Source organism: Felis catus, chromosome D2, assembly GCF_018350175.1.
Source record: "Felis catus isolate Fca126 chromosome D2, F.catus_Fca126_mat1.0, whole genome shotgun sequence".
NCBI lineage: Eukaryota > Metazoa > Chordata > Mammalia > Carnivora > Felidae > Felis > Felis catus.
Window position 1 is genome coordinate 71712764 of NC_058378.1, and position 26795 is coordinate 71739558.

A 26795-nucleotide genomic window follows, 5' to 3' on the forward strand; every position below is an offset into this window, starting at 1 on the left:
TCATGACCTGAGCCGAAGTCGGATGCTTAACCGACTGAACCATCCAGGCGCCCCTCCCATGCACTTTTCAACAAAAGACTTGCTTTGTTTAATGGTTAGAAAATGTTTTACTAAAGAAAAGTGAGGCTTCTTTAGGATGATAAGTTACATCATTCATCTGTGCGAGTTACCTTGACTAAATCCAAAAGCACATTTTGAGGCATTTGATGGGAGAGAGAGGAAGCGTTATGCAGGGGCAGGAAAAGCTTTAATCTGTGTGCCGCTTCAGGCATTCAGTGAGAATCCTCACGCAAAACCCAAAACCTCAGGGCAGAAGGAGCATCGAAACAGGAGTCAACGTGTCAAAGGGATTAACCTCTCAGAGCCTGTCAGTTTTTCATTAGGAAGAATGATTTGATCCCCTCTACATGTCTCTTCCAGCTCTAAAAGAGACAATAGTATCTGTGTCCTAATTAGCAGTGAGGTGCTGGTTATAATAATTGGGGCTGAGGACCAGTGAAAATGCCTTTGGAGGGAAGATTAATAAACTGCTAGGTGGAGAAGAATTTCGGCAAGTCCCTAGACTAACTTTTTATTTAATAGTTGGTAAGGTGAATTTGTCACAATTGCTTCTTAAGATATCTATAATGGTCAAAGACTGTTTTAAAAAAAAAAGCTTCCAGTTTGTTGCAGACTAATTGATGACTTTTGTAAAATATAATTTAAATGTTATAGCAACGTCAGATTGCGAAGTACGTTTCTCAGCAGCCTCGTTTTCTGAACTCACCTCATCGTAGACACACTTTGAGTGGCAGCGGCCTAAGTAAGCTTTTCTTAAAATAAAAGCCCTGGAGAACACACGGTCTTTGATAGCCCCTTTTTAGTTATCAACTGGAATAGAAACCTGTATCTTTCAGTTGGAAAGGATCTTAATACCTCAGATAAGTGTAAACATTGCAGTGTGGCTTGCTGTGTAACCTTTAAAATGTTGGTGTTGAAAAATCACAGAATACCAAAATTGTGTTGCAATGGCAGAGTTTGACTGTTTTGCTAAATTTGTACCTTTGTGCTTAAATATCTCCACGTGAAGTCTAGAATTTGTTTCTGATACAGGGTTTTGCCGTTTGCTTAATATTTGTTTCTTCAATATCTAAGTGGTTACTTTGATACAGGATTATGGATGATTTTTCTTTTCTTTTTTCACTTTATTTAGTATTTTCCCAAATCTTTACAATGAAGAAGTCACTTTTATAATAATAACAAAAAAGATATGTTTGCATTGAGGATTTGTTCTTTTTCGAATATTCATTATTCACCTCTCCCCTCCTCTGGAAACTACAAATACAACACAGTATTGAAAGGTTTTACATATAAATTCCAGGCATATTTCTAGAAATATGACCGGAAATATAAATACATCATTGGCTCTGGTTTAAGCTTTATTTATCACAAAGCATTTTGGTATTCAGCTTAGAAAGCAGAATGTCATACAGTGAAATCGCTGATCCTCAGATGACTGTATCCCAAATAGAAAATCCCAGGTGCATCTTATTACAGAAACCTAGCTCTTGTGTGCCTCACATTTCAAAAGTAGGCATTATTATCTTATTAGCCATTTGTTTTTTTATACTTTTAATTTTAGGTTATGTATCTGTTAAAAGATAAGTCATTTAAATTTAATTATGTGCAATATTACATTTTTTATCAAAAGTAGTTAAAAATTGTTAATAAATTAAAACTTTTTTTAATGTTTATTTGAGAGAGAGAGAGGGATAGAGAGTGCACAAGCGGGGTAGGGGCAAAGAGAGAGGGAGACATAGAATCCAAAGCAGGCTCCAGACTCTGAGCTGTCAGCACAGAGCCTGACGCGGGGCTTGAACTCACAAGCTGTGAGATCATGACCTGAGCCGAAGTCGGAAGCCCAACCGGCTGAGCCACCCAGGTGCTCCATGAATAAATTTTTTAAAAATAGATTTTGTCTGTATCACTGGAAGCAATTCCAGAGATGGCTTTTAAACTTTTTTTTCCCAAGACCCATAGTAAGAAATTCATTCTACATTGTGGCCCTCTATACACATACATGTATAAAAAACAAAAGTTTCATCCAACAGCCATAACTCTATGTATGATATGTCCTCTTGATATTTGTCCTTCTACTTCATTAAAAATAATTGGTGCCTGCAGATTGTGCCTAGCTAGGCACGGACCTACAGTTTGACCCAATGCTTTCTCTTTCTCCACTTCCTACTTTTACGATGAATTTTATTCACATCACAACGCTACTAGAAAAATTAGACTTCTGGTAGGGGTAGGGTGGAGTTACCTCAAGAGTAGAATTACTTGGTTCTTGGATGGCAGATACTCGATGTTCACATGACAGCCGTATCACAGTACATCCTTCCCTCGCCATCCAGTCATGATCAGAGATACTGTTAAGTGAACGTGGCCTAACACTCTTCCCTGCTGAACCGAGGCACGTCCTTCGAATCCATTTCAACATAGTGCCACTTCATACAGCTACTCTCATTTAATGGGTGGAGTGCTGACCTTTTAAATAAAATCTCTGTGCCATCAGATTATTTTGCTCCCATTCTTTGAAGACCAGAGACCATTCAGACCACCCAGTTTCTTTCTTGCATTCCTTCCAGTTCAGATCAGTGTAAGATTTAAGGGTCCCTCTCTGTGTTCTTCATTGCTTCCTCTCCTATCTTATGGTGGCAAAGATGCTTTGCCAATGATCATGTTTCTCTTGAGTCCTTTTTTGTTTTCACTGCATGCTCTTTTGGATTACATGTCTAGTGTGTATACAGAGCCTGTAGGTTTTCCAAATAATGCATTGCATACAGAAGTTGATCGATAAATCCTAATATAGTTGGCCCTTGAAAAATGTGGGGGTTAGGGGCACTGATCCCATACACAGTCAGAAATCACCATATAACTTTGACTTCCTAAAATTTTAACCTATTAATAAGCATTAGTGATGTCATAAACAGTTGATTAATACATACTTTAATAATACAGTATAAAATACATATACAAAGTAAGCTAGAGAAAAGAAAATGGTATTGAGAAATCCATAAGGGAGAGAAAACACATTACAGAACTGTATTGTGAAAAATTGCATGTAAGTGGACCCATGCAGTTCAAACCCTTGTTATTCAAGGGTCATTAATATTACTATTCCCAAGTATTTCACGAATCCCCAAATCTCTCTCCTGAGTTCCAGGCCTGTTGGATTTCTAACTATATGTCCCATAGACACTGACATTTATTTTATCTGAGCAAGTTCTGTTGGAGACCTTGAGTACAGTTAATTTCATTCCTTTTCCTTATCTTTGATTTCTGGTAGCCTAGGCAAAACGTGGCACTCATCAGAAAGACGCAGCATCAGCTTCCAGCTCTGGGCATTAAAGTGAGAAAGAAATTTCTTACTGTGAGGGGTATCGCATGATAGACCGTGGTTCTCAAATATAGTTTTACAACAGATGTAGAAGTGGATCTATATAAAATGTAACTTAGGTAAAATGATTCTGAGAGAGGTTAGACTCATGTGTCCTTTTGGCCTCACTTGATCTAAGTGCCTAGAAGGCCGCGTGCATGTCCCTCTGCTAGCTTCCCTAAATTATACTTTCTTTGAGCCAATCATTGAGCAGAAGCTGGGTAGCAGATGTACTTTGAAGTAAGGGACTTTGATGAGGTTTTGCAGTATTACCTTTATTAGCATCCTGTATTGCTAATTAAAGTCAGTTACTTATATATGTGCTTTAGAAACCACATGAGCAGGTGGAAGGTTGCTGTCCTATTTTGAAATCACTGGTGCCATTTAAAGACTAACTGGCATTATCCAGAGGTAAGACTGTTTTCCTATCACTGTGGAGATAAACTGAAGTGGTACCTGTAGGCAAAGCCAGTGTTTCCTCAGAAAGCAGCTTTGTATCCCTCCAACAATTAAACAAGTATTATTATTGGGTTATCCAAACTTTTCCACCCTGGATGTGTTCAAAGGATAGTAACTTTCCCCAAGTATACAGTGGCATTTTTTAGGTTAACCAATCAATGTTAACTCTGAACTGTGATGTCACTATTGCTCCTATGGAACATAAGCCAACTTTCCAGGACTTGTGCATGTCCCTCATTTTCTCCAGAGCATGGTCCAATTTGTACCTTGTCTTTACAGTCTATTAATATTCATATATTCCATAAGTACTATATTGAAAATTTGAAGGGCTTCCACTTAGGATCTATGAAGAGCTACTCCTTTTTAATGAAGACATTCAAAGTCACATGTTGTTGGTTTGGTAGATTTAAAAAAAAAATGTTCTTCCTCATCGTAAATAATATTCCTTTGTTTGTTCATGAAACTTCGAATCACAAGCTTTCAAAATAAGCCTCAAAAAAAGCAGTTGCCCAGTTGAGATGGAAATGATTATCTTTCTGTAATACAAAAACAGTTTCCTTTCTTCTGAAGAGTACAGAAGCCGGTTAGCTCTTAAGCTGTCTAGCTAGTGTCTTGCTGGGGGGTTCAGGGAGCTTGAAGAGGGGTGAAGGAGAGAGGAGAGTAGTGCTAGTATCAGTGAGAAACCATGAATCTCAAAGAGCACACAGTTCAGTGGAAACCTCTTTAAAAATTCCACAGGACCTCCATTTTCGTGTAGTCAAATTATGTTGTAACGTATCCATTAACAGATTTCAGAATTCCCAGGTATGCATCCTGTGTCTGTGTCGAATTTAGGCCAGTGAATAGATATACTTTAGATCCCACAGGATAAAATGGTAGCATTATAGATCTACCTTGCCATGTTTTGTTTTTGTTTTTTTTTTTCTTTTAACCCATATCTTCTTGGTGGTAAGGTTTTGTTTCACTAGGAGGCTTAACTGTCCGGGTGGATTTTACTAAGTAGCTTGTGGACCATTGACTAGAATTAAAAGATAATTATCACTAGACACCAAGACAAGGGAAAACTAGAAAACACCTATGATTTAGATGAGCAGTTCACCATCTGTGTTCCGGGGACTTCTGAAGGGGGTGGTCTGTTGAAGTCAAAACCGTTCTCATAGCTTTGCCATCACACAGGTATATTGTGGTTTTTCAGAGGTTACCTGATGGTAGCATGGGTCTGATAGTTAATGGAATGTGTGCATGTATTTTAGTGTTTTAAACATTGTTGAGCTTTAATTTCTAACACAGTCAGTATCAACAGATAGAACTCATATGAAAAAAAAACACTTGCACCAGGGTTTCTCAGTAACTTCCAAGTATTTAAAAGGGTTCTAAAACCACAGTGTTTGAGAATTACTGGTTTAAGTAATATTTCCCTTTAGAAGAATCCAACATGTAGCCAGATTCAGTGTAACTGCAGAACCTGAAAGGGTTTGAAACTTGGCAGGTACCATGTGGATGTGCAAAACTGTGGTGAAATGTGAATTGCACAGATAAGAACTTCTCCAGCATGTATATAATTCTGTCAACAACTTTTTTATTAAGCTGCTACCATGTTTCCATCTAGTGAGAAACACAATAGAACAGCATTGCAAAATCCAAGCTAACAGTTTGTAATTGGGGAAGATAAGGATCAATATATATCTTTGCATCTCTCACAGGCACTTAGGAGAATATTTGGTACATTCACAATCCTTAAACATGATTGACTGAATGAATACACTAGTGAATGAATGAATACACAATGTGGGCTTGATATAGGCCTCCATTCTTATGTATTGAACACCTACTCATAGCTCTGCTGCCAGGTGAGCTATTAGAAGTTGAGATAAATTAATAGAGTGGCTTTGAAAGATAACAGGGTTTAGGGTTTGATTGCTGAAGAAGAGAGGAAGCTCAAGGCTAGGGAAATTGCATGTGCCAAGAACCCCTGGAGCTCAGAGACTAGAATGAGCATTGCATACTTGGAAAGCATGTTCCAGAATTAAAAAGTGCCTGGTTAAAACTTGTTACATAGAATAATGCAAAAAGTTTCAAGGTTCAAGGAAAACCAGAAAACAGCGATGATTTCTAGTGATGTATATAGATTGCACTGTTTTTCTTATGCAACCAGATGATTGAGGCAAAAATCAGAGCATTTTCTTGCTTTCCTGTTTCTTATGGGAACTCACTGTAACCAGATGAGTCACTCAAACCACTGTTACTGTGAATCATTTTGTATCTCTCGCTTTTTCTTTTTTAAATAATAATGATGATAATAGTATTGTTTTCTGTTGCTTACTGTGGCCAGGTACTGTTCTAAACTCGGCCCTCCTGAGGTACTATTATCATCTCCATTCTAAGATCAGGAAAACAAGGCTCCAGCATGAAAGGCTCACTTAATCTACTTTTTGTGATGGCATCAGGATTCAACCCTTTGAGTCCACACTCTTCCCATTCACCCTGCTGTATATACTTCTCTCCATGGTTTGCTTAATCCAGGTTGACTGTTGCAAAATATGGAAGCAGGAGTGGAGCATCTCGGGTGATGAGACTGTTTGTTTAGTTACAAGAAACTAATTTTTGTCGATACTAATGAAAAAATTTTTTTGAACTTTTAAAATTTTATTTTAATTCTAGTGTGGTTAGCATCCAGTGTTATATTAGTTTCAGGTATACAACACAGTGATTCAACAATTCTGTACATCTCTCTGCTCATCATGATAAATGTACTCTTGATGCCCTTTATCTGTTTCTCCCATGCCCGCCCCCACCTTCCCTCTGGTAACCACCAGTTTGTTCTCTATATTTAAGGGTCTGTTTTTTAGTTTGTCTCTTTTTTTTCCCCTGTGTTTATTTGTTTTGTTTTCACATATGAGTGAAATCACAGGGTATTTGTCTTTCTCTGAAATTTTTAAAAAGTTAATTCAAATGCATTAGAACATTCCCCCTATATTACATTGTTTGAAAAAAATTATTTTGAGCTATGTAATAGAAGGCGATTTCATCCACGGGCAACTTAGACTGGTATAAAATGCTTGTTCCTGGGAATTTGAAGTTCTAATATTTTTCTCATTTTTGTCTCTGGTTCCTTTGCTAACATAATAAACTTGTCATTAATAAACTTATATTTCTACAAAGTGTTTTGAGCTTCCTCTTTAAACAGCTGTCCACATAACTACAGAATCTTTTCAGTGGGAATTATATTCCTGGCATTTTTCTCACTGCTTCATGAGATGTTCCAAATAAAACTTGAATTTGACCAAAAGAAAGTAGTATAAACAGTATGTAATACAGATGTGCCCTGAGGTGAGAAGGAAAATAGTCCTCAGTTAACTGTGAATGATCAGTTCTTAGATGTGACTTTTTTCCTTTCAGAGAGCTCGAGAAGTAGCTATTTCTCTTTATTAAGAAAACGCATGTAATATTAAGGACACCAGCTCTGCTGTAGTAGTTTGGCTCACTTTCTGCATATTTAGCTTTTGTTTAAACATCTAACGAAGCTGCTAAGATTAGTCTTAGTATTTCCTGTAAGAAGTAGTAAATGGATATATTTTAAAATTAATTTTAATTGTATTTGTGGTAAAATTGTTGAGTCTTCTGATGGCCACATACCATTGGCCACACCATTGTACCGTTCTCTCTACTCATAGGTCTATCTGAAATTTTTCTTCCAGAATCAAAACTTCCCAGTTCCCAGAACTGGTCTTAGAAATTGGTTTGTAACAAGCGTATGTTTATGAGCCATAATTGTCAGTAAAATCCGGCTCTTCTGTGTCGTGTGGGCTGGTGTGGGAAGTTCGTGAGCGCTCCTCAGTTTACATAAGTGCTTCCCACATGTCACAAATTAACAAAACAGCTGCAGTCGCTAATTTTTGCCTTTATTTTGTCTCAAGTTGGTAGGATTAGTAAAATTCTGTATAAAGCTTTAAGACATGCGTAAGTTTTTCTTTACCTGATGACCTATTTTTCTCCCTTGCTGCTTGTTTTCCTCTAGAGGTACACGGCCATTGGGGAGCTGGGGAAAGCTACTGACACGCTAGATTCCACCGGCAAAGTAACAGAAGAAAAGCCTTACGGTATGATGTTCGTCTAACCTAGTCCTCTTTGTTCGTTCACGTTTAGACAAAGTTTCTGTTTCTGTGAATCCAGAATTTTTTTTTTTTAATGTTTATTTTTAAGAGAGAGAGATACAGTGTGTGAGCAGGGTAGGGGCAGAGAGAGAGAGACACAGAGTCCAAAGCAGGCTCCAGGCTCTGAGCTGTCAGCACAGAGCCCGATGCGGGGCTCGAACTCACAAAGCATGAGATCATGACCTGAGCCGAAGTCAGACACTTAACCGACTGAGCCACCCAGGTGCCCCTGTGAATTCAGAGTTTTAAAAATACATCTCTTACCTGAGATTACCAGCGATTATGATAGCTTTTAGTACATTTCTTTGGGTTAATAAAATTGACAGTTTTGATCACATTGTTGCTTATTTGGTATGGGTTTGTTTCTAAAGATTTATCATTTGTCATAATTGCCTCTTTTCCTATAATCAGTTTCCTTTAGTGTTCAGAATTCTTCCAAATAATTCTCTTGCCAAAAAACGATTTATAGCTAGGAATTAGGACATTTTCCCTAGTAAACGAAAAAGCGGAGAGACTATCTTGTTAGATTTTACCTGTGCCTTCCCACGGCTTATTTATTTATTTTGCAGTTATTTCTTAGCTTTCGAAATGCACCAAGTTTAGTGCTTTACAACTAATTATGTTCCTGTGCTTTTGCAGCATATAAGACAATATGACAGAGGGAAAGCTATTTCTCTGGAAGTAAAACACAACTCACTGGGGCCCACCTTAATTTTTCTACCATTCCTTCTTTTCCTCCTTTACGTAAGGATAGATAAGTGAGGTTTCCTAGCAACTCTCAGAGTGCAGCCCTTGACGTTTTGTACAGTCCGTTCACCTACATTATAATGTCATCAGTCGTGAATTATTTGTAGGCTTTCTGCTGTGTTGGGTTTGTTTGGTTTTTTTTTGTTTTGTTTTCTGCTTGTGTTTAATGTTACCCCTTCTTAATTTAGCCATCTGGCTGTCCTGTGTTTTGTGTCGAATGCACTTACTATATATTATGTATTGTCCCAGTACTTAGGCCAACCTTCTCCTTGGTCATAGTAGCTTCACTTGTCCTGATAAGATTTATATATAACTTAGGATCCTACTTGATAAATCAAGCAACATAATCAAAAGACAAATCACTGATTTATGTTGATTTTTTAAAGAAACAGATGTTGAATTCTCCTTGAAATTATTAGGAAATAGCAGACCCTCACTTAATGGAAACCCAACCATAATTTTCAACCAGAAAGCTTTTAAAAAAGCACAGGGCAATAGGATGATGTCAGAGATTTCCAGAGTATATAAAGTACCTATATAATCATAAAAATGGTGAGAAGGTAAAATTGATAAGACTTCTTGATGGGATGGGATAGTGAAGGGGAGGATGTTGTCAACCATGACCTAGGTTTCTAGGTTTTAAAGCTGGTCATGTGATGGAGCAGTTCATTGAGTAGGGGATACTAGAATAGGACCAAGGTGATGAAAATACAGTTGACCCTTGAATAGCACAGGTTTGTCTTGTGTGGGTCCACTCATACATAGATATATATTTATGTATTTGAGAGAGAGAGAGAGAGAGAGAAACTGTAAGAGCAGGATAGAGGGAGAGAGAGAATCTTAAGCAAGCTCTACACTCAGCACAGAGTCTGATGTGGGGCTCAATCCCACAATCCTTCAGGATCATGACCTGAGCTGAAATCAAGAGTTGGATGCTCAAACAGCTGAGGCACCCAGGCGCCCCATAAATGGTTTTTTAAAATAAATGCAATACAGTACTGTACATGTTTTCATTATGATTTCCTTAGAAACATTCTAGCTTACTATAAGCTATATATAATATAATATATAATATACAAAATATATGTTAATCATTTGTTTATATTATTGGCAAGGCTTTCAGTCAACAGGCTATTAGTAGCTAAGTTTTGGGGGAGTCAGAAGTTATACATAGGTTTTTTACTTCATGCAGGTTCCATAACCCTAACCCCTGTGTTGTTCAAGAGTTAGCTGTACTTAAACGTACCCTTTCTTTCTTCCTGCCCTTAAGCATTTTGGAGTTAAAAAAACCTCTTCTTTGTCTTGTGCAGTTTGTAACCTTACTTACTTTAAAGAAAACTTAGTTTGTTAAAATCATCTGAATATATGTTGAACTAAGTCATGGAAAAACTAAGTAACTTTCTTCAGGCCCTGAAAGGGAGACCTCCCTGTAGTTTATTGAATAGTATTTGTAGTCCCAGAAAAAATGACAGCTCATCGGGTTTGCTTATTGACATGAGTTTTCTTTGTGATTTAAATAAATTAGCAAATGTTTGTCATCTACTTAAACTTAAACAGGTACCAAGGGGAAGGTAAATGAGACCTAGCCTGTGTCCTTTAGGAACTTGTGTCCTATGGAGAACTTTTGTGTTTAAATGGAAAATGGTCTTAGATTCTAGCCTCAGGCGATTCTAAACAGGTTTTCACCCACATGACTATCTGGCAGACGTCCAGAAGTGATGTAGTACACAGAACAATTCATCGTGCTACCTGTCCTGCATGTTGTGAGACATCCAGCATCCCTGGTCCTCGAATATTAAATGCTGCTGATGTTGCCACCCTCCCACATCACTGTAACAATAAAAATGCAGTTTTTAATTGACTTTTGAGAACAGCTGACATATAGGTCAGGTAACTAAGGCAGTATGCAGTAAATGGCAAATGAATGCTCTTAAGTCATTTTTGTTCTATCTAGACAAATGCTATGTTTAGCTGTTGTTTCAGATACCTGAAAGTTCGCTCAGAAGAATAAGAAAACAAGTGTGGCTCAGTAGACTCAAAGCTCAAACCATAATAATAGGGCCCTTCTGTTCTTTCACGCACCTTCCTTTATCCCTAAATAGCTTTTGACTGTTTGTAAATACACATTTGCGTGTTAATCCCGAAACTGTGGGGCTGAGACCTCTCTCTTGGTCCTCACTATATTCTTAGTGTCTAGGACAACGTGTGGCATATAGAATAAAGCACAGTGTACGGATAAATAAGGCAGGCAATAGAGGACGGCAAGACGGCAGCCGAGTCGCACAAAAGGCAGAGCATCCTCCTGCCTTGTGCTGCTCTTTTCTTATCCCCATCCAGGTATTGAGTCTTGGGCACAATTGCTGGCCTGCGGACACTTGGCTTCATTGTGTTGATCTGCTTTTCAGTGAGCTCGGGGCGTGAGGACTGTGGCTTCCCAGGCTATCTTAGATGTGAGCCAAGCTTCTGGGAAGGCCTGACTGCTCCTGTGAGAAGAATAGGTTTCTCTCTCTTGTGGCTTTTTTATTGGGAGGCAAGAAAGGTGAAAGGAAAGTGGTATCTCATGCTAATCCTCTGTTCTAAACACTGCAACCCCTAGGTCCCAAGATAAGATGTTACAAGGTCTTTTCCAGTGGGTGTAGCTAATGTATCTCATGGGAGTGGCTCCTCTCGGACTGTGGTTTGCTGCCCACACTTCCTGGAGGAAGCTGAGGAGTTGAATTGGATCTCAGATTGCAACTTGAACAACTAGGGCACACGCTCTAGTACGGCTGCTGTGTAGATAGGTATCAGTCATCTTGTGGTGCCTTTTATTTGTATTTAAACCTTTTTATTACAAAATATTACACAAATAAAGAAAAGTGAGCGAAACTTAAATTTACAGCTCAGTGAACTATCACGAAGCAAACTTCAATGCAGCTACCAGTCAAGAAATAGAAGATTCCTAGAAACTCCTTTCGAGCCGCATTCCATATATAACATTCTTCTGTTGACATTTGGACTTTATGAATAAAGCTGCTATGTGTATTTTGTACCTGTTTGTTGGTGGACTCGTACTCATTTCTCTTGGAAATACACCCAAGTGGAATTGCTGGGTCATAGGGCAATCCTCCTGTACTGGAAATTATCAACAATTTTCAAAGTAATTGTGTAACTTTGGATTTTTACCACCAATAAATGGAGTTTCACTTGCTCTACATCCTGGGCAACACATGGCATTAACAGTGTTTTTAATGTTGGCCATTCTGATGAGTGTGTAGTTTTATTTCATTGTGGTATTAATTTGATTACTAATGGGATTCAGCACTTTATCATGTGTTTTGGCTTCTTAGCCATATTCTTTTGTGTATTGTTCAGGTCTCTTGCCCATTTGCTTTTTGGGTTTTTTTTTTTTCTTTCTGTATTGAGTTGCCTTTTTAAAAATTGTAATTTGTATGAGATCTTTGTATACTCTGGGTATGTGTTCTTCTTTTGTTACGTGTCTTTTTCCTACCCTGTGGCATATTTTCTACCTCTCTTGATTGTGTCATGGAAAACAGAAGTTTTTAGCTTAAGTGTAGTTTACTTTATTAAGTCTTTCCCTTTGTGATTAGTCCAGTCCTTTTGGTACCCACTTAAAAAAAAAAAAATCCTCCCCCAAAAGCATGAAGATATTTTTCTGTATTCCAGAAGCTTTATTGTTTCGCCTTTCACATTACATCTGTAATCCACCTTTTTCCCCCCTCGTGTATGCATATTCCTGTATGGCCCAGCACTTTTCCCTACTGCATTGCCTCTTTGGTCACCGTCAGGCACTTTATAGATAATGGGTTTGTTTGGAATCCATTTTGTCACACGGGTCCGTCTATTCTTGTGCTAACACTGAACTATCTTAATTACTATGGTTTTAGACTAGATCTTGATATCTGAAAGAGCAAGTCTATCTGATTTTTTATAGATTTTCCCTATAGGTTTTTTATAGCTTTCTTCTCAAAGTAAGAAAGTTGCTTTCTGTACCCAACTTACTGTTTTTTGTTTATTTTTTTATTTAAACAGTTTTTTTAAGGTTTTATTTACTTTTGAGAGAGAGAGAGCTAGAGCTCCAGAGGGGGAAGGGCAGAGAGAGAGGGAGACACAGAATCTGAAGCAGGCTCTAGGCTCCGAGCTGTCAGCACAGAGCTGGACGCAGGGATCGAACCCACCAATCATGAGATTATGACCTGAGCCGAAGCCGGATGCTTAGCCGACTGAGCCACCCAAGTGCTTCTGTTTGTTTTAAATAAGCTCTATGTCCAGTGTGAGGCCTGAACTCAGCAATCCTGAGATCAAGAGTCACATGCTCTGCTGACTGAGCCAGTTAGGCACCCCAACTGTTTTATTTATTTTTTTTTTTATATCATGAGCACACATTGAATTTTATCAAATACTTTTTCTTTAGCTGTTGATTTTTCTCCTTACTCAAATATTAAACTAACTTTACATTTCTAGAGTAAGCCCAAATTGATCATGATCTGTTATCCTTTATATAAATTGTTGGATTTAGTTTGCTAATATTTAGCTTAGGATTTTTGCATTTTTGTCTATGAATGAGATTACCTTCTGTTTTTCCTTCCTGTTAATGTCCTTGACTGGTTTTAATTTCAGAGTTATGCTAACTTCATAAAATAGGTTGGGTGGGGGTGGTATTCTCTTATTCTCTAGAATTTGTATAAGGTTGGCATCATTTCTTTTTCAGACGTTTGGTAGAATTTATTGGTAGACATCTGGGGTTTTCTTTGTTAGGAAGGTTTTAATCATGGATTGGATTTCTTTTCTAAATATAAAATTTAGTATTTTTTTATTTCTTGTGTCATTCTAGATAATGTTTTCCCTAGGAATTTGTCCATTTCACCTAAATTTTCAAACTTATTGGCATAGAGTTGTTTGTAACATTCCTTTATGACCTTTTTATTTTGAAATGATATCAGACATATTTTTGTAGTTTTTAGTATGTAGATCTTTCACTTCTTTTGTATATGAAATCCCTAAATACTCCATATTTTTGAATGCTATTATAAGTTGAAATTTAAAAATTTCAGTTTCTGATAGTTCATTCTTTTTTAAATTTTTTTTTAACGTTTTATTTATTTTTGAGACAGAGAGAGACAGAGCATGAACAGGGGAGGGTCAGCGAGAGGGAGACACAGAATCTGAAACAGGTTCCAGGCTCTGAGCTGTCAGCACAGAGCCCGACCGCGGGGCTCGAACTCACGGACCGCGAGATTATGACCTGAGCCGAAGTCGGCCGCCCAACCGACTGAGCCACCCAGGCGCCCCTGATAGTTCATTCTTAGTATAGAGAAATGGAGTTAATTTTTAAATATTGGTCTTATGTCATTTGCCCTTGCTAACCTCACTAATTTGAGTCACTTTTGTGTAGATTCCTTGTTAGTGTGGATCTAAAGTACATTTTTCCAGGTCTCCATTAGTTCTACTCCTCAGACACGGCTTCTCTGGGGTCCCTGTCACATTCCCTGTGGTTCAGCCAAGTTTCTTCCTTCTGGATGGTTGGAATTCATCCAACCTTATAAGAGCTTGCAAGAGCTTTGGTGGCAGTTCTTTGGTTAATTTTCTGGCGTCTGTCTTATGTGCAGCTTGGAATTGAGCTGGGCTCAAGTGGACCCCTGTAGACATCTCCTTCTCTGTTGGTTCTCCCAAATTCCAGCTGCTGCTGCTTCCCCAAATTCTGATTTTTATTCAGTGAGATTGTTACTGGCTGGTGGATTGTAAAATTCCTTGGTTCTTGTCTTCTTGAAGGAAAGAATTCAGTCGAGAGACTCCGTAGAGAATTAAACAAAGGTTTTATTTAGCAAACGGAGAGTACACTCCAGAAAGGTAGCCAAAGAGCTTGGTCTACGCGAGACGATGCGGTGTCTGGGCGGAGACTGGGTAGTCCCTGGCAGTTTCCTGCCTGCCATCCTCCTTTCTCCCCTCCTGCTCAGGTCTGTCTAGCTGCCTCCAGTAGCAAGATTACAGTGCTCTTTTGGGATTCCCTTCCTTACATCACAGTTCAGAAAGTACCTCCAAGCAAAACAAGTGATCCTCAGAAAGGCCCTGCCTGTTTCTTTCTCTTCTCTCAGGGATGATAGTCCCAGCTGTCTGTTGTCTAAGGTTTGAAAACAATTGTGTATTGTGTATTTTCCCAATTAAACAGTTTATAGTGGTAGGACTTATCCAGTAACAGTTACTCTGTCATGGTTGAATATTGTTTTTAAATCCATAGTTCAGTTAAGTATCAACTATTATGTTGTAAGTTCACGGGTAGAGTCAACCGATTTTAAGCAAATAATATGTGATATGATCTTACATATATTCATTTTATGAGAATGACTTTTTAAAATTAATTTCAGGGGCACCTGGGTGGCTAGGTTGTTTAAGTGTCTGACTCTTGATATTGGCTCATGATCATGATCTCACAATGGTGGGATCAAGCCCGACATCGGGCTTCATGCCCAGCGTGGAGCCTGCTTGGGATTCTCTCTCTGCCCCTCCCCCACTTGCTCACTATCTCTCTCTCAAAAAAAATATTAATTTCAGGGGTACGTAAGTGGCTCACTTGATTAAGTGTCGGACATCAGCTCAGGTCATGATCTCACAGTTTGTGAGTTTGAGCCCTGCTTCAAGGCTCTGTGCTGACAGCTCGGAGCCTGGTGCCTGCTTCGGATTCAGTGTCTCCCTCTCTCTGCCCCTCTCCTGCTCATGCTCTGTATCTCTCTCGAAAATAAACATTAAAAATAATATATTAATTTCAAATGAATACTGCTGGCACATTGATGATTCTAAACAAAGAATAACTACCCAAGTCCTATGACACTTTTATCATACCCATCTTCTTTTACCAAATGTATTTCTTGGATAGTTATTGGATATAATTGCTTCAGAGATTTTATTCTCCATTTCTTTTTAAATCCTTTGGAGGTAGAGTCTTTATTCTTAATAATTATTATTTGGATTGGACTAATGGCAAGATTTAGAGGTAGCCAGCATGCTTCGCTACATACTCACGTAGTGAACATAATAATCATATGATAAAAAAATACTCATTTTATTCTAAAATAGTATATTCACCTTTATTGTAAAACAACTTGCCGCATAGACGTTCTGTCTGGTGATTGAAACTTCAGAAGAATCATTGGCCTGGGTGACTTTTAAATGTCCTTTTGGCCTTGAGATTCTATTATTCCTCAGCTGATTCAGCAAGAATGTCTTGAGTGCCACTGTAGTTGTGTACCTTATATAAGAAGAAAAGCTGCCTTTGCCTTTAAGGGCCTTGGAATTTAATTGGTGAGATAATACCTGCCTATGTATAGTAGGTAGCATTTACAAATTGTGTATGGTTAATTGCAGAATGAACAGCACAAACCTAAAATGCCTGAGATGTTAAGTCAGAGAAAGAGACCCTGGCAGAAGTAATGGCAAAGAACACGTCTTGTCATCTTATGTTGGGGAGTATGAGTAAAAGACAACAGCTGAGGCAGGAAAAGGAGTATACATTCACAGGAATGTTAGGAAAGAGGCCAGCCTAGCAGAAGTAGAGAGCCGTTTCAGTTTCATTTAGTCTTATTTTGAAAATGTGTGGCTAAGCCATGAACTTAACAGTACGTTGCAATTGCTCTGCAGTGGTATCAGCAGTGACATTTCTTCAGCATCCGTGCTTGGTGGTAGCATTGGCCGCCTAGACTTGAAAGCGTTGCATCACTAAGGTGGCACCAGTAATTGTTTTAATGTTGCGGTAGAGCAAAAATTTCTCATGGAAAAATCCTTACCCTATCATGAGCTACATCTGTTTGAAAAACAGTATGAACAGAATACCCATCTGAGAACTGTCTTTTTGGACTGTCAGGTGTTGGAGAAATTGAGTTCTGTGGCTCTTCTCTGTTTGAGTCTAGTAGGTTCTGGTCTTTTGTTTAACTTGAGACTCAAGGTCACACCGAGGTTAAGACTGTCTCGCTGTGTTGATATTGAAACCTGGACACAGTATTCCATGCTGTTGTTTAATTTTTTTTCCGGTGATAACAGTGATAATTCAAGGCACATTAATTAGGTTTTGCTTAATGTTATTTCGTAAAATCAAATGTAACTATGTATTAGAATAAAAAGTTGAAATAAATGTCCTACAATGTGAAAAAGAAACGCTGTAATTTCTTTACATTGACTGTGACCTAAACAAGTTATAGACTATTTTCTATAATTATTGAATATGAAATATACATAGTCATCTATAAATATGAAAATCCTAAACACTGAGTTTCAATGTGTTATAGTTTTCATTTGTTAAAATTATAGAACTATACTTTAATATTATAGTAATAATATTTTATAGTTAATACAGTTGATATTTTGTGTGAAAGAGTATTAAAGGCTGGAAACATGATTAAGTAACATACTGAAAACTTGTATGTCTTCTTTCAGATTTTCTAAAATCATTGTTAAAAAATGCTTAATAATCATGGTATCCTTGCTGTGTATATTGTCTTTTCGCACTGGCTTATTTTGAGGCAAAAGTCAGACTCCTAAGAGTGTTTGATGAAAAAAAACAGAGAAATTCCCAAAACAGTGAAAGGAGGGAAGGAGACAAATACAAGTTTTCTTGGGGACAGAACTGAATGTAAGTGTGTCAGTTTTAGCCACCGTAGAACTAGCAGGTAAAGTTTTTGATGTGGTTGCTACTTAATAATCTTCAATGCTGGGGGCACCTGGGTGACTCAGTCCATTAAGCATCCGACTTCAGCTCAGATCATGATCTTGCAGTTCTTGGGTTCGAGCCCCGCTTCGGGCTCTGTGCTGACAGCGCAGAGCCTGAAGCCTGTTTCCGATTCTGTGTTCTCCCTCTCTCTCTCTGCCCCTCCCCCACTCATGCTGTCTCTGTCTCTCTCTCTCTCAAAAATAAACATTAAAAATTTTTTTTTAAATCTTGAAAAAAATAATCTTCAATACTGTGTACATTATTTACAGTATTTGATGCCTGGAGAAACTTAGATAACTTAAGCATATTTTTTTTTAATTTTGAAATTAAACTTTTAAATTGATTTTTTAGTTGACATTCAGTGTTACATTAGTTTCAGGTGCACAACAATGCTTACCATCTGTCATGATACGAAGTTACCACAGTATTATTGACTATATTCTCTATGCTGTACATTTCATTCCTGTAATTTACTTATTTCATAACTGGAAGCTTGTATTTCTTAATACCCTTCACCTATTTTGCTCATTACCACTTGCCGTGGTGAGCACTGTGTAATGTATATGTCAGATCGCTGCATTGCACACCTGAAGCTAATATTAGCATTGTATGCCAATTATACTTCAGTTATTTTAAAAAAAAAACATATGAATTTTTCTACTTGTTTTCTGATCCCCTCACTTTTTAATGCTGTGGTACCTTTTCTATAGCTAATGCGCCATTTTTCTCAGCTTTTCTAAAGGCTGTAGTAAGCACCAGCTAAATGCATATAAGATGATGGAGTCATTTATTGGAGAAAAAATTGAAGCAAAGGAAATTTAGTCTTAATATTAGACAGTATAAGACTTTCTCCCCCTCTTATCTCATTAATGTGCATTTTATTCATCTCAACAAGGTAGAATTTGGCCTACAAATATGTGTTGATAGAAAATTTTTAATTGAGGGGCTCCTGAGTGGCTCAGTTAAGCACCTGACTTCGGCTCAGCTTATAAGCTCACAGCTTGTGGGTTTGAGCTGCGTCGGGCTCTGTGCTGACAGCTCAGAGCCTGGAGCCTGCTTCGGATTCTGTGTCTCCCCCTCTCTCTGCCCCTTCCCTGCTCGTGCTCTGTCTCTCTCTCAAAAATAAACATTAAAAAAATTTTTTAAAAAATTAATTGAAATTTCAGAGCGTTCAATGCTGTGAAAATAGCACATATTCTGTAGTTGTTTGTTACCTTTTTCATTTTTTGGCAGATAAAATAACACAAGAAGATATTGAAGGCATTCTGCAGAAATTTACTGGGAATATAATGCAGGTACCTCCCCTGTAAGTTCACTTACTGAATTTGAAGAAATGTTTAATTTTTATTTTTCAGTGTTTAACATCACTTTAATGAGAAAAAAACCAAACAAACAAAACGGCTTCCTTCTGTGTATGGTGAAGCACGTTTTGATCCGACACAGCGTCTGCTCCAGTAGAGGTGGGCCTGACTTAGGCAGCTTGCAGAGCTTCCGGCACTCTCTGGGGCGGCGCGATGCCGTCTCCTCTGGCCCTGGACGCTGCCACGGCCTGACATCCGTGCCGTTCCAGTGCTGATGGGCTTCTGTGATTTGCACCCACACGCCTCAGGGCAGGTCTGGAGCGCAGAGAGGTCAGTTTTCCCCGAACTGCTGCGAGGGGCCCGGTCCTGTCCAGTGCTGCTGTCAGAGCTGTGATTCGTAGTGCAGTGGCTACTTTTGTTCAGGCATCGGGACCATTTCCTGTGGGCCCAGAATCTTATGCTTCACAATTCTCAGCAACAAATGAGACAGATGAAAGTTACAATTTATTAAAAGTATAAGAATATTGATTTACCACTTAACCATATTTTTTGTGCACATTACCATTTCAAGCAAATTGCTTTTTATTTTAAAAAATGGCTGTATCGTTATGTGTCAGGCAAAGTTACTGACAGTTCTTTTAGCATTTAGTACTTTTTATTTTAAAATCTTGATTTTTTTCAAGAACGCTGAAATATCTAACAGGGAAATGGGTCTTCATAATTTTGCTTCAAATGAAAGTTTTAAAAATTTTGTAGGATATGGATAAATGTTATTTTTGATCATTATTGTTATAAATAAAATATAAGTATGTTTAATTTAAGAGCAGTTTTAGAAATTTCTTCCCGGGACTATTCCAAGGATTTCGTAGTCTAATAAAATTTTATCACACAAAGCTAAGATCTGTTAAGTAGATTATCTGCTTCTTTGCATTTTGAAATGTTTTGACAACTCGTATGTGAAAATGAATATTATTGTAATGGAAATTGTTTCAAGGAAACATAGTTGAGACCATTGTGACCAGAGGCCTTGTCACGGTGTCCTTGACCTAGAACCCGGACCAATGAACAAACATTTGTATAGACCACCTCCACAGAGGAGGTGGAAGGGTAAAATTGACAATATTGCTCATTGGGTACCAGATTAAGCTTTCGCTTCGAAGATATTTAGGAATTCCATCCCTGGCACCATCACGGAACAGATTGGAAGGAAAAAAGGAGTCCGCCTGTTAGAGAGATTTTCCATTTAAGTGCCGCTCGTCATCCTTTCTTTCCATGCTGTAATCTGGAGTTATGCTCTCTCATTCTTTCTTAACCTTTTCTCTCTCCTTCACACCGTCTCTGTCTCTCTCCCTCATCTTGCAAGCTATTCTGCATTAAAGAAAGACGGACAGAGACTTTCAACCTTGATGAAGAGAGGTGAAATAGTAGAAGCGAAACCTGCCAGGCCAGTTACGGTGTACAGTCTCTCCCTTCAGAAATTCCAGCCACCATTTTTCACATTAGGTAAGGTGGAAAGACTTGAAATGATGTGTAGTTAGTTACATGTACTTGTATCTTGCATTCGGCTGCTTTCGTGTAGTTTAATGGATCCCTAGGATATTGGAGATTTTTTTAAACTTGAATTTAGGTAAGGTTAGGATTTGTTAATACCTTTTCGAAAACACATTTGACGAACATACTGATAGCTACATGGAAGTTCAGAAATGCTTTTCTAAATGCTTTTCTTATTATCTTATATATAATATAAATACCTCTACATTGTAATATACCCATTATAAAGTTGGAAATAAACATACCTTCGATCTCTAATGGCAAAGAGTAGGTAAGGGATATACACTTTCAAAATTTTATATCTTGTGTTTTTACTCTATTATGGATGGTTGTTCCCCCATTTTGGCTAGTTCCTGGTAGTTTACATTCAGCTTTAAAATTTAATTTGTCCTTTTAAAACAAAGCGTTTTTAGTTTTGGGACAAGAAATTCTAAGGATAGAGTCATTATTTCTCCCCCTTCTTTGTTACCTGCAAGTTACTGCTAAAGATCTTGACAATATGGAGACAATGGGTAAGGCACAAGTGTTTACTTACACATGGGGTACATTTTAATTCAGGTTATCAATTTGAATGTATCTACAATTTATATTTGAAATAAATTTAAAAACCAAAACGTTTGTCTCTATTGTTTGGGAATTTGATGATCTCTTAGTTGCAGAAAGTAGTAGCTGAAGCCACGAACATCTACGAGCTGTGAAGAATTGAAAGCTGTGGTTCTTCTGAATTCTCAGGCTTCCTTAAACTGATCCTGCTCTTTCTTAATTTCACAGTGACTACTAACTAGGATTCCCTTGAGAAATAATTTCCCCAAACTTTTTTTCCCCTATATTCTATTGCTTTGACATACTATTTAAGGTGTATTAAGTTCCTATAGAATGTGGTTTTTGTACAGTTAAAAAAATGAAGTCACTTCTTTAGCTTCCTGATTCTAAAATATTTGACAAATAATGAGAAAAACATACTAAAAAATACCTCCTTCCATGAAAACAAAGCGGCTGGGTCGGCACGGTCGATATTATCTATGAAAGGAGGAGAAGCTTGAATTTTTCTGATTGCGTTTTAGTTGTAAATAGTTATTATGCTCACTTATTTTGTAATAGGCCAAAAGAGTTGTCTTTTCACCAATGTCAAATATAGTGCAAGAGTGATTATATACCTACTTTGATCCTCGTGCTCGTTTTTTAATCTCAGCTGTGGTCCCCAACCTTGAGCCGATGGGGAAGAAGAAAGAAAATCCCCAGGTAGTGAGTTTTGATTAATTCCCTCAAGTGGCTTTCTTTGTAGGATAAGACTATAAGCACCAGGAATGTAGTTCTTTGTGTGGAAATTCAGGATGTCTTGTGGATGAATGAAAATAATCTGGAGCCCTGCTCTTAACCAATAAGCACATAATCTACTGTGAAGATGTTTACATAAGCAGTCACTCTGGAACATTGTGTAGTTTTAGTTATTTTATGACTTCTTCAGGAATATTTCCAAGAGAATATTTACATAGACTGAGCTCTCCATGTAGTATATTTTCCCAAACATAATTACCATCCCTGATAACGGGGTTTTTGTTGTATTTTTTTGGTGTACCCATCTGACAATATCTTAAAAATCTACGGTTTCTGATAGCGAAGCTGAGATGTCCCACCTATTTAAAACCGACAAAATGGAAAAGGTGTAAAAATCTGAAAATGTTTTTTTTAAGCGTCCAGCTCATGATATCAAAGCTGAAACTCCTCACTATTTAAAACCTATTAAAGGAACAAGGCTAAAGGAATTACGTGGTGTGACTTGCCAGTTTTCTAAAAATGTGTTCATGAGTTTCTGCTGTTTGCTCTCTCCACACTCTGACTTTTCAATCTCACAAACACATATGCTATTGGATGAATAATTTATGTTTTAGCACATAAATATTTTATCACTCGATTGTTTGCATAGTGCATTTTTACATTTGTTTAGGGGCATCATTTCTATGTAAAGTGGATTTCATGGGAGGTTAGCAATTTACCATGTCACTGTTAACATTCCAGATGTTGAATGTGGAGGAGGTTTTTATATCAGAAGCTTGGTCAGTGACATTGGCAAAGGTAAGCATAAAGATGAATTATGAATTATCATTTAGAGAGTAATACTCGCTTTTGATGGGAAGAGGGAACTTTCTATTTTTCATATCTCTGAGTGCCGGCCTTAGGGAACCGTACCCTTGCTGCCTTCAGCTTCAAAAGCATTGTAGGTTTATGGCATACAATTATCAGCATCAGCAGCTGCAGTGAGATGCTTGTAACAACAGGAGACAAAGAGAGAGAGAGGAGCAGAAAATGAAGATGGGAATAATGAAGGCAAGAGCCAACATAATTGCAAGTATGAAAGATTTTAACTCAAGTGGGATAAGATAAAAAGATGGATCCGTCTAAAAGTTACTTTCATTGATGCAAGTAACATTTTTTTTAGAAACTGGAAGGCATAGTCCTACAAACAGCTAGAAAGTTGCAGTCCTGGCCCTGCCATTTCCTGGCGGTTGTGGCACCGGACAGGTCAGGTTACCTCATCTGCAGATGAGATTAATAGTTCCCTCCTGGGCTTGCTTCACGGTTAAGTAAGAAAAGTCTGTGTAAGTTCCTTGTGGCCTTTGAAGCAGTTTATGAGGTGAGTTGCTAAATACCATTTTGCTACTTCGTCATTTGTCAAGGCTCTTGGTTCTTAGATTAGCTTATTACAGTTTTACATTTGGGGTGGTTTTGAGAGGTTTGAATCCGAGGTGTTCTGTCATTTGAAAAATTATGATGACTGTGGACTACTGAATCGTTGACCCTGTGGATTTTCTTTTCGCCTTTTGTTGCCGTAGAACTGTCTTCCTGTGCCAACGTCCTAGAGCTGACCCGAACCAAGCAGGGGCCATTTACACTAGAAGAGCATGCCCTTCCTGAAGACAAGTGGACAATTGATGACATCGCCCAGTCTCTGGAACATTGCTCGTCTCTTCTCCCGGCAGAGCTGGCACTTAAAAAGTCAAAACCTGAGGAGTCTAATGAACAAGTTTTGAGCTGTGAATATATAACCCTAAATGAGACAAAGGGAGAAGAGGATATAATTAAGGCCTCTTAAGATTGGCTTGGGGTTGTCGTCATTTCTTGGTTGACGTCTGAGTCCTGTGTACAGAATGGCAAGCTACATGCAAGAGATGAACAACTTTCTTTTTTTCTTCCCGCATGATTTTTTTTTCGCATGAAGAAAAATGTCCATCATTGACAGTTTCTGTGGTGTACAATTTATCTGCTCTACATTATAAATAGCTTTGCAGTGACTTATTCAGTTCTTTGCCTCACTGTGAAATGTTGTTTTAGGATGTTATTATGTTGTTCAGTTGGATTCAGGAAAATCAACCTTCTGATTTTGATCTTTCTTCAGAGTCTTTTTCTAATCAAAGAAAAAGAAATACAAGCTATATGTTTCTTTGGTGTCACAAGACTGAATGTAACTTTGACTTTGACTTTATTTTGGCTTCCTAGTGGCTCTATTATATTGAAGTTCTTATGTTTGAAAAGACCATTATTTAACTTAACATTTTGGAGTTTACAGTTATTAACATTTATTTGACAAGACTTGTACTTAACCTGGTAATAGCTATGTTTGTTTAGTTCTTGGAAACGAATAAACTTTTATAATAAATATTTGTAAATAAACCAAATTGTTGCTGCTACCACTAACAGAATGTAAGAAGACTAAATATTTAGTTAAATTCATGTCTACCATGAGTGCAAAGAACAGCCCCGTGGCTTATATTTGGCAGCTATGTGATCTTTTCCTGATGACTTCATCCATACAATCAACCGCCCTGTACCAAGTTACTAAATAGCATAATTTTTTAAAAAGTAAGCCAAGGAATGTGTCTTCAGTTTAAAATTTCTTTTGTCTATTTTTTAGTATTTATTTATACCTCTACAGGGCATTAATCCCTGTGATACTGTTTTTTTTTCTTTAGTTTGCTCTTTCAAATTATATTTATAGACGTCGAGATAGCTGCCATACATGTCTAGCTAATCCCTTCTGCTCTAAATATTTTAAAAGTTATTCTCCAACATTTTCATTCAAATAGCTTACTGAAAGTTCCCTAACCCTAACCCTTTTTTAACATAATTTTGAAAATGTAGTCACAAAATGGTACATTTCACATATAACGAGTCCTTCGTATTTTTATTATGGGAAAGCAATATATTATGTGGCCAGTCTTTAGAAATGTCCAAATTCTGCTTCGTTTATTCAGATAAATATAGTTTCTCAAGGAAGAATAGTTTAAAATTTCATAAATCAGATGTTTCTAGATTTTTATGGATTGCCTCTCTTTTAAAAGTAGTTGCCTGTTTGCAATCTCCAAAAATTTCAAATCTGTAAAATCATGGGATTTTATTTCTAGTTAACTGAATATAAATTCAGTACGAAAATTTATAAAGCACATATAGCTTTTTATATATGGAGCGTTTTATCACATTGGCAAGGTATCTTAAATGAAAATATTAAAAGTAATTCTGACACACAAAACTGTAAGGAAAAGAGTTTGCTATCTCAATGCATTAACATAAAATGCCAAACACAAATTACCAAACTTACAAATTTGTAAGTTTACAACTTTACTTATCTTGTGCCCCGCAGTTTGTCCCACTCAGAAGTGGAGTCCGCCTCTGTCTGCTGGGGTGGCCCAGGTGATAGGTAGTCAGGCATTGCCAGTTAAGGTCCAAATAGAGGAAAATTTAGGTTTTAGGAAACAGTTGGGGCATTTCTGCTCTATTTCTCAACTTAAAAATTGCCATGTATAAATTTACTGGTGGAGAAGAGTAGAGATTATATATCTTTTTCTTAATATTGAAAACATTGAAGAAAATTTTGCCAAATAGAAAAATTACCCACAATCCTCACCATCCTGATGCAGGGACTTAAGAACTTTAATTTTGTATTACCATTTTCCCTTTTTTGGTTTACATAATTACAGTCTTAAGACACCTATATTTTCTAATCGACTATTTTTTCATTTCATGTTCTGAGATGCTTTGTATTTACTTTTGATAATTATTTTAATCATATTACTTCATATTCAGTTTACTTAAACCATTATCGTAATTCTTGAACTCTGAAGTTATTTTCAGTTTTACTAGGATCAATTCCTGGGAGTGGGATTATTGGCAGAATAAGAACACTTTTATGGCTCTTCGTATGTTTGCCTTATTGCTTCCCAAAGAGTTATAACTTTTTACACTGGCACCATTTAAGTATCTCCGTTCATTAAAAGTTTACAGCTTTGGGTGGATGTTTTATATGTTGTTGCTAAGGTAGTAAGTATAAGAGTTCAAAACTGCTCTTAATTTGCTTTTGTGTGACTTTTTCATATACTTTGTTCATTTATATAAGTAAATGTCTTAATGGTTTCTTTATACATTTGTATGAGTTATTTCTGCAGTAAATACTTGGTAGCAAGTATTTTCGTGGCCTGTTGTCTTTTTAATTTTCATTTCATTTTTCATTTTTGCTAACTAGATTTACGAATGTTAATAACTGTTCCCCTCTTATAGTGGTCAGATTTATGAATATATGAATATATGAATAGTTAAAATTATTTTAACTTTAAAGTATTCTTAAATACTCATACACAGCTGAAACTGATCAAAATGCTCTGAAAAGTTCCAAACTCATCGATAAATACTAGACTCTCAGGAGAAAATGAATTTAAGTACTGATTGTTTTGTTTTTTTTCATTATGTAGTTCTAGGCCTAAATTTAATGACATGGTAAAGTTGTTTTACTTGTAAGAACTTCTTCCTGAAAATGTTTCAACCTGGAACATACCAAATTACTGTCTACACTTTAGATTTTTTTGTATTTCTGAAAAATATTTTCATCTTAAAAGTCATCACAGGTGGTCATAGGATTATTTTATGTATGATTTTGAAATTTATGAGCATTAAAAATACAGATTTTCTAATTCAAAATCATAAAATTTGAATAAGGGCTAAGCTCACATTTTCTTATGCTGACTAGATCTTTTCCTCTTAAATACTTGAGTTAATACAAGCTACTGATCCATCATCAGAAATGATTAATTTTGTAAAAAAAAAAAAATAGTGCTTTATATATCAGGTCTTCAGTGCATTTTATACTTCTCTGACCAGTTTGAAATTTGTGTCAGACTTAAAATGGGCACTTAGAGGTTCATTTAGATTGTGAGTTCTATTTCAAAGGAAAAAAGTAATTTACCTTCTGTCATTATGTATATAATAGAGAAAATGTCATTGAAGAGGCACTCTAAAATGTTGAAAAGAATTTAAAGAGAGGAATATAATAGATAGCTTATGTATTGAAATCATTATGATGGCCTTGTAGTCAAATCTTTAGAAGACTTGTCCCGACACTATTTCCTTACAGTATGTGTGGGCAGCCCTAGCCTGGCCTAATCATTAAGTATCATTTGTTAAACACTTACTAC

At 37.1% G+C, this 26795-nt stretch overlaps 1 protein-coding gene across 1 annotated transcript in view; it reads left to right on the forward strand.

The window, feature by feature from the left end:
• TRUB1 (TruB pseudouridine synthase family member 1) overlaps window positions 1–25792 on the forward strand; it is a 37821-nt gene extending 12029 nt beyond the window's left edge. The window contains exons 4-8 of the mRNA XM_003994437.6: window positions 7896–7977; window positions 18713–18785; window positions 20144–20283; window positions 22351–22407; window positions 23166–25792. Coding sequence (XP_003994486.1) covers window positions 7896–7977; window positions 18713–18785; window positions 20144–20283; window positions 22351–22407; window positions 23166–23425 — 612 coding nt within the window. The 3' untranslated portion in view covers window positions 23426–25792. The remainder of the gene's footprint in view (window positions 1–7895; window positions 7978–18712; window positions 18786–20143; window positions 20284–22350; window positions 22408–23165) is intronic.
• Window positions 25793–26795: the final 1003 nt, after the last annotated feature.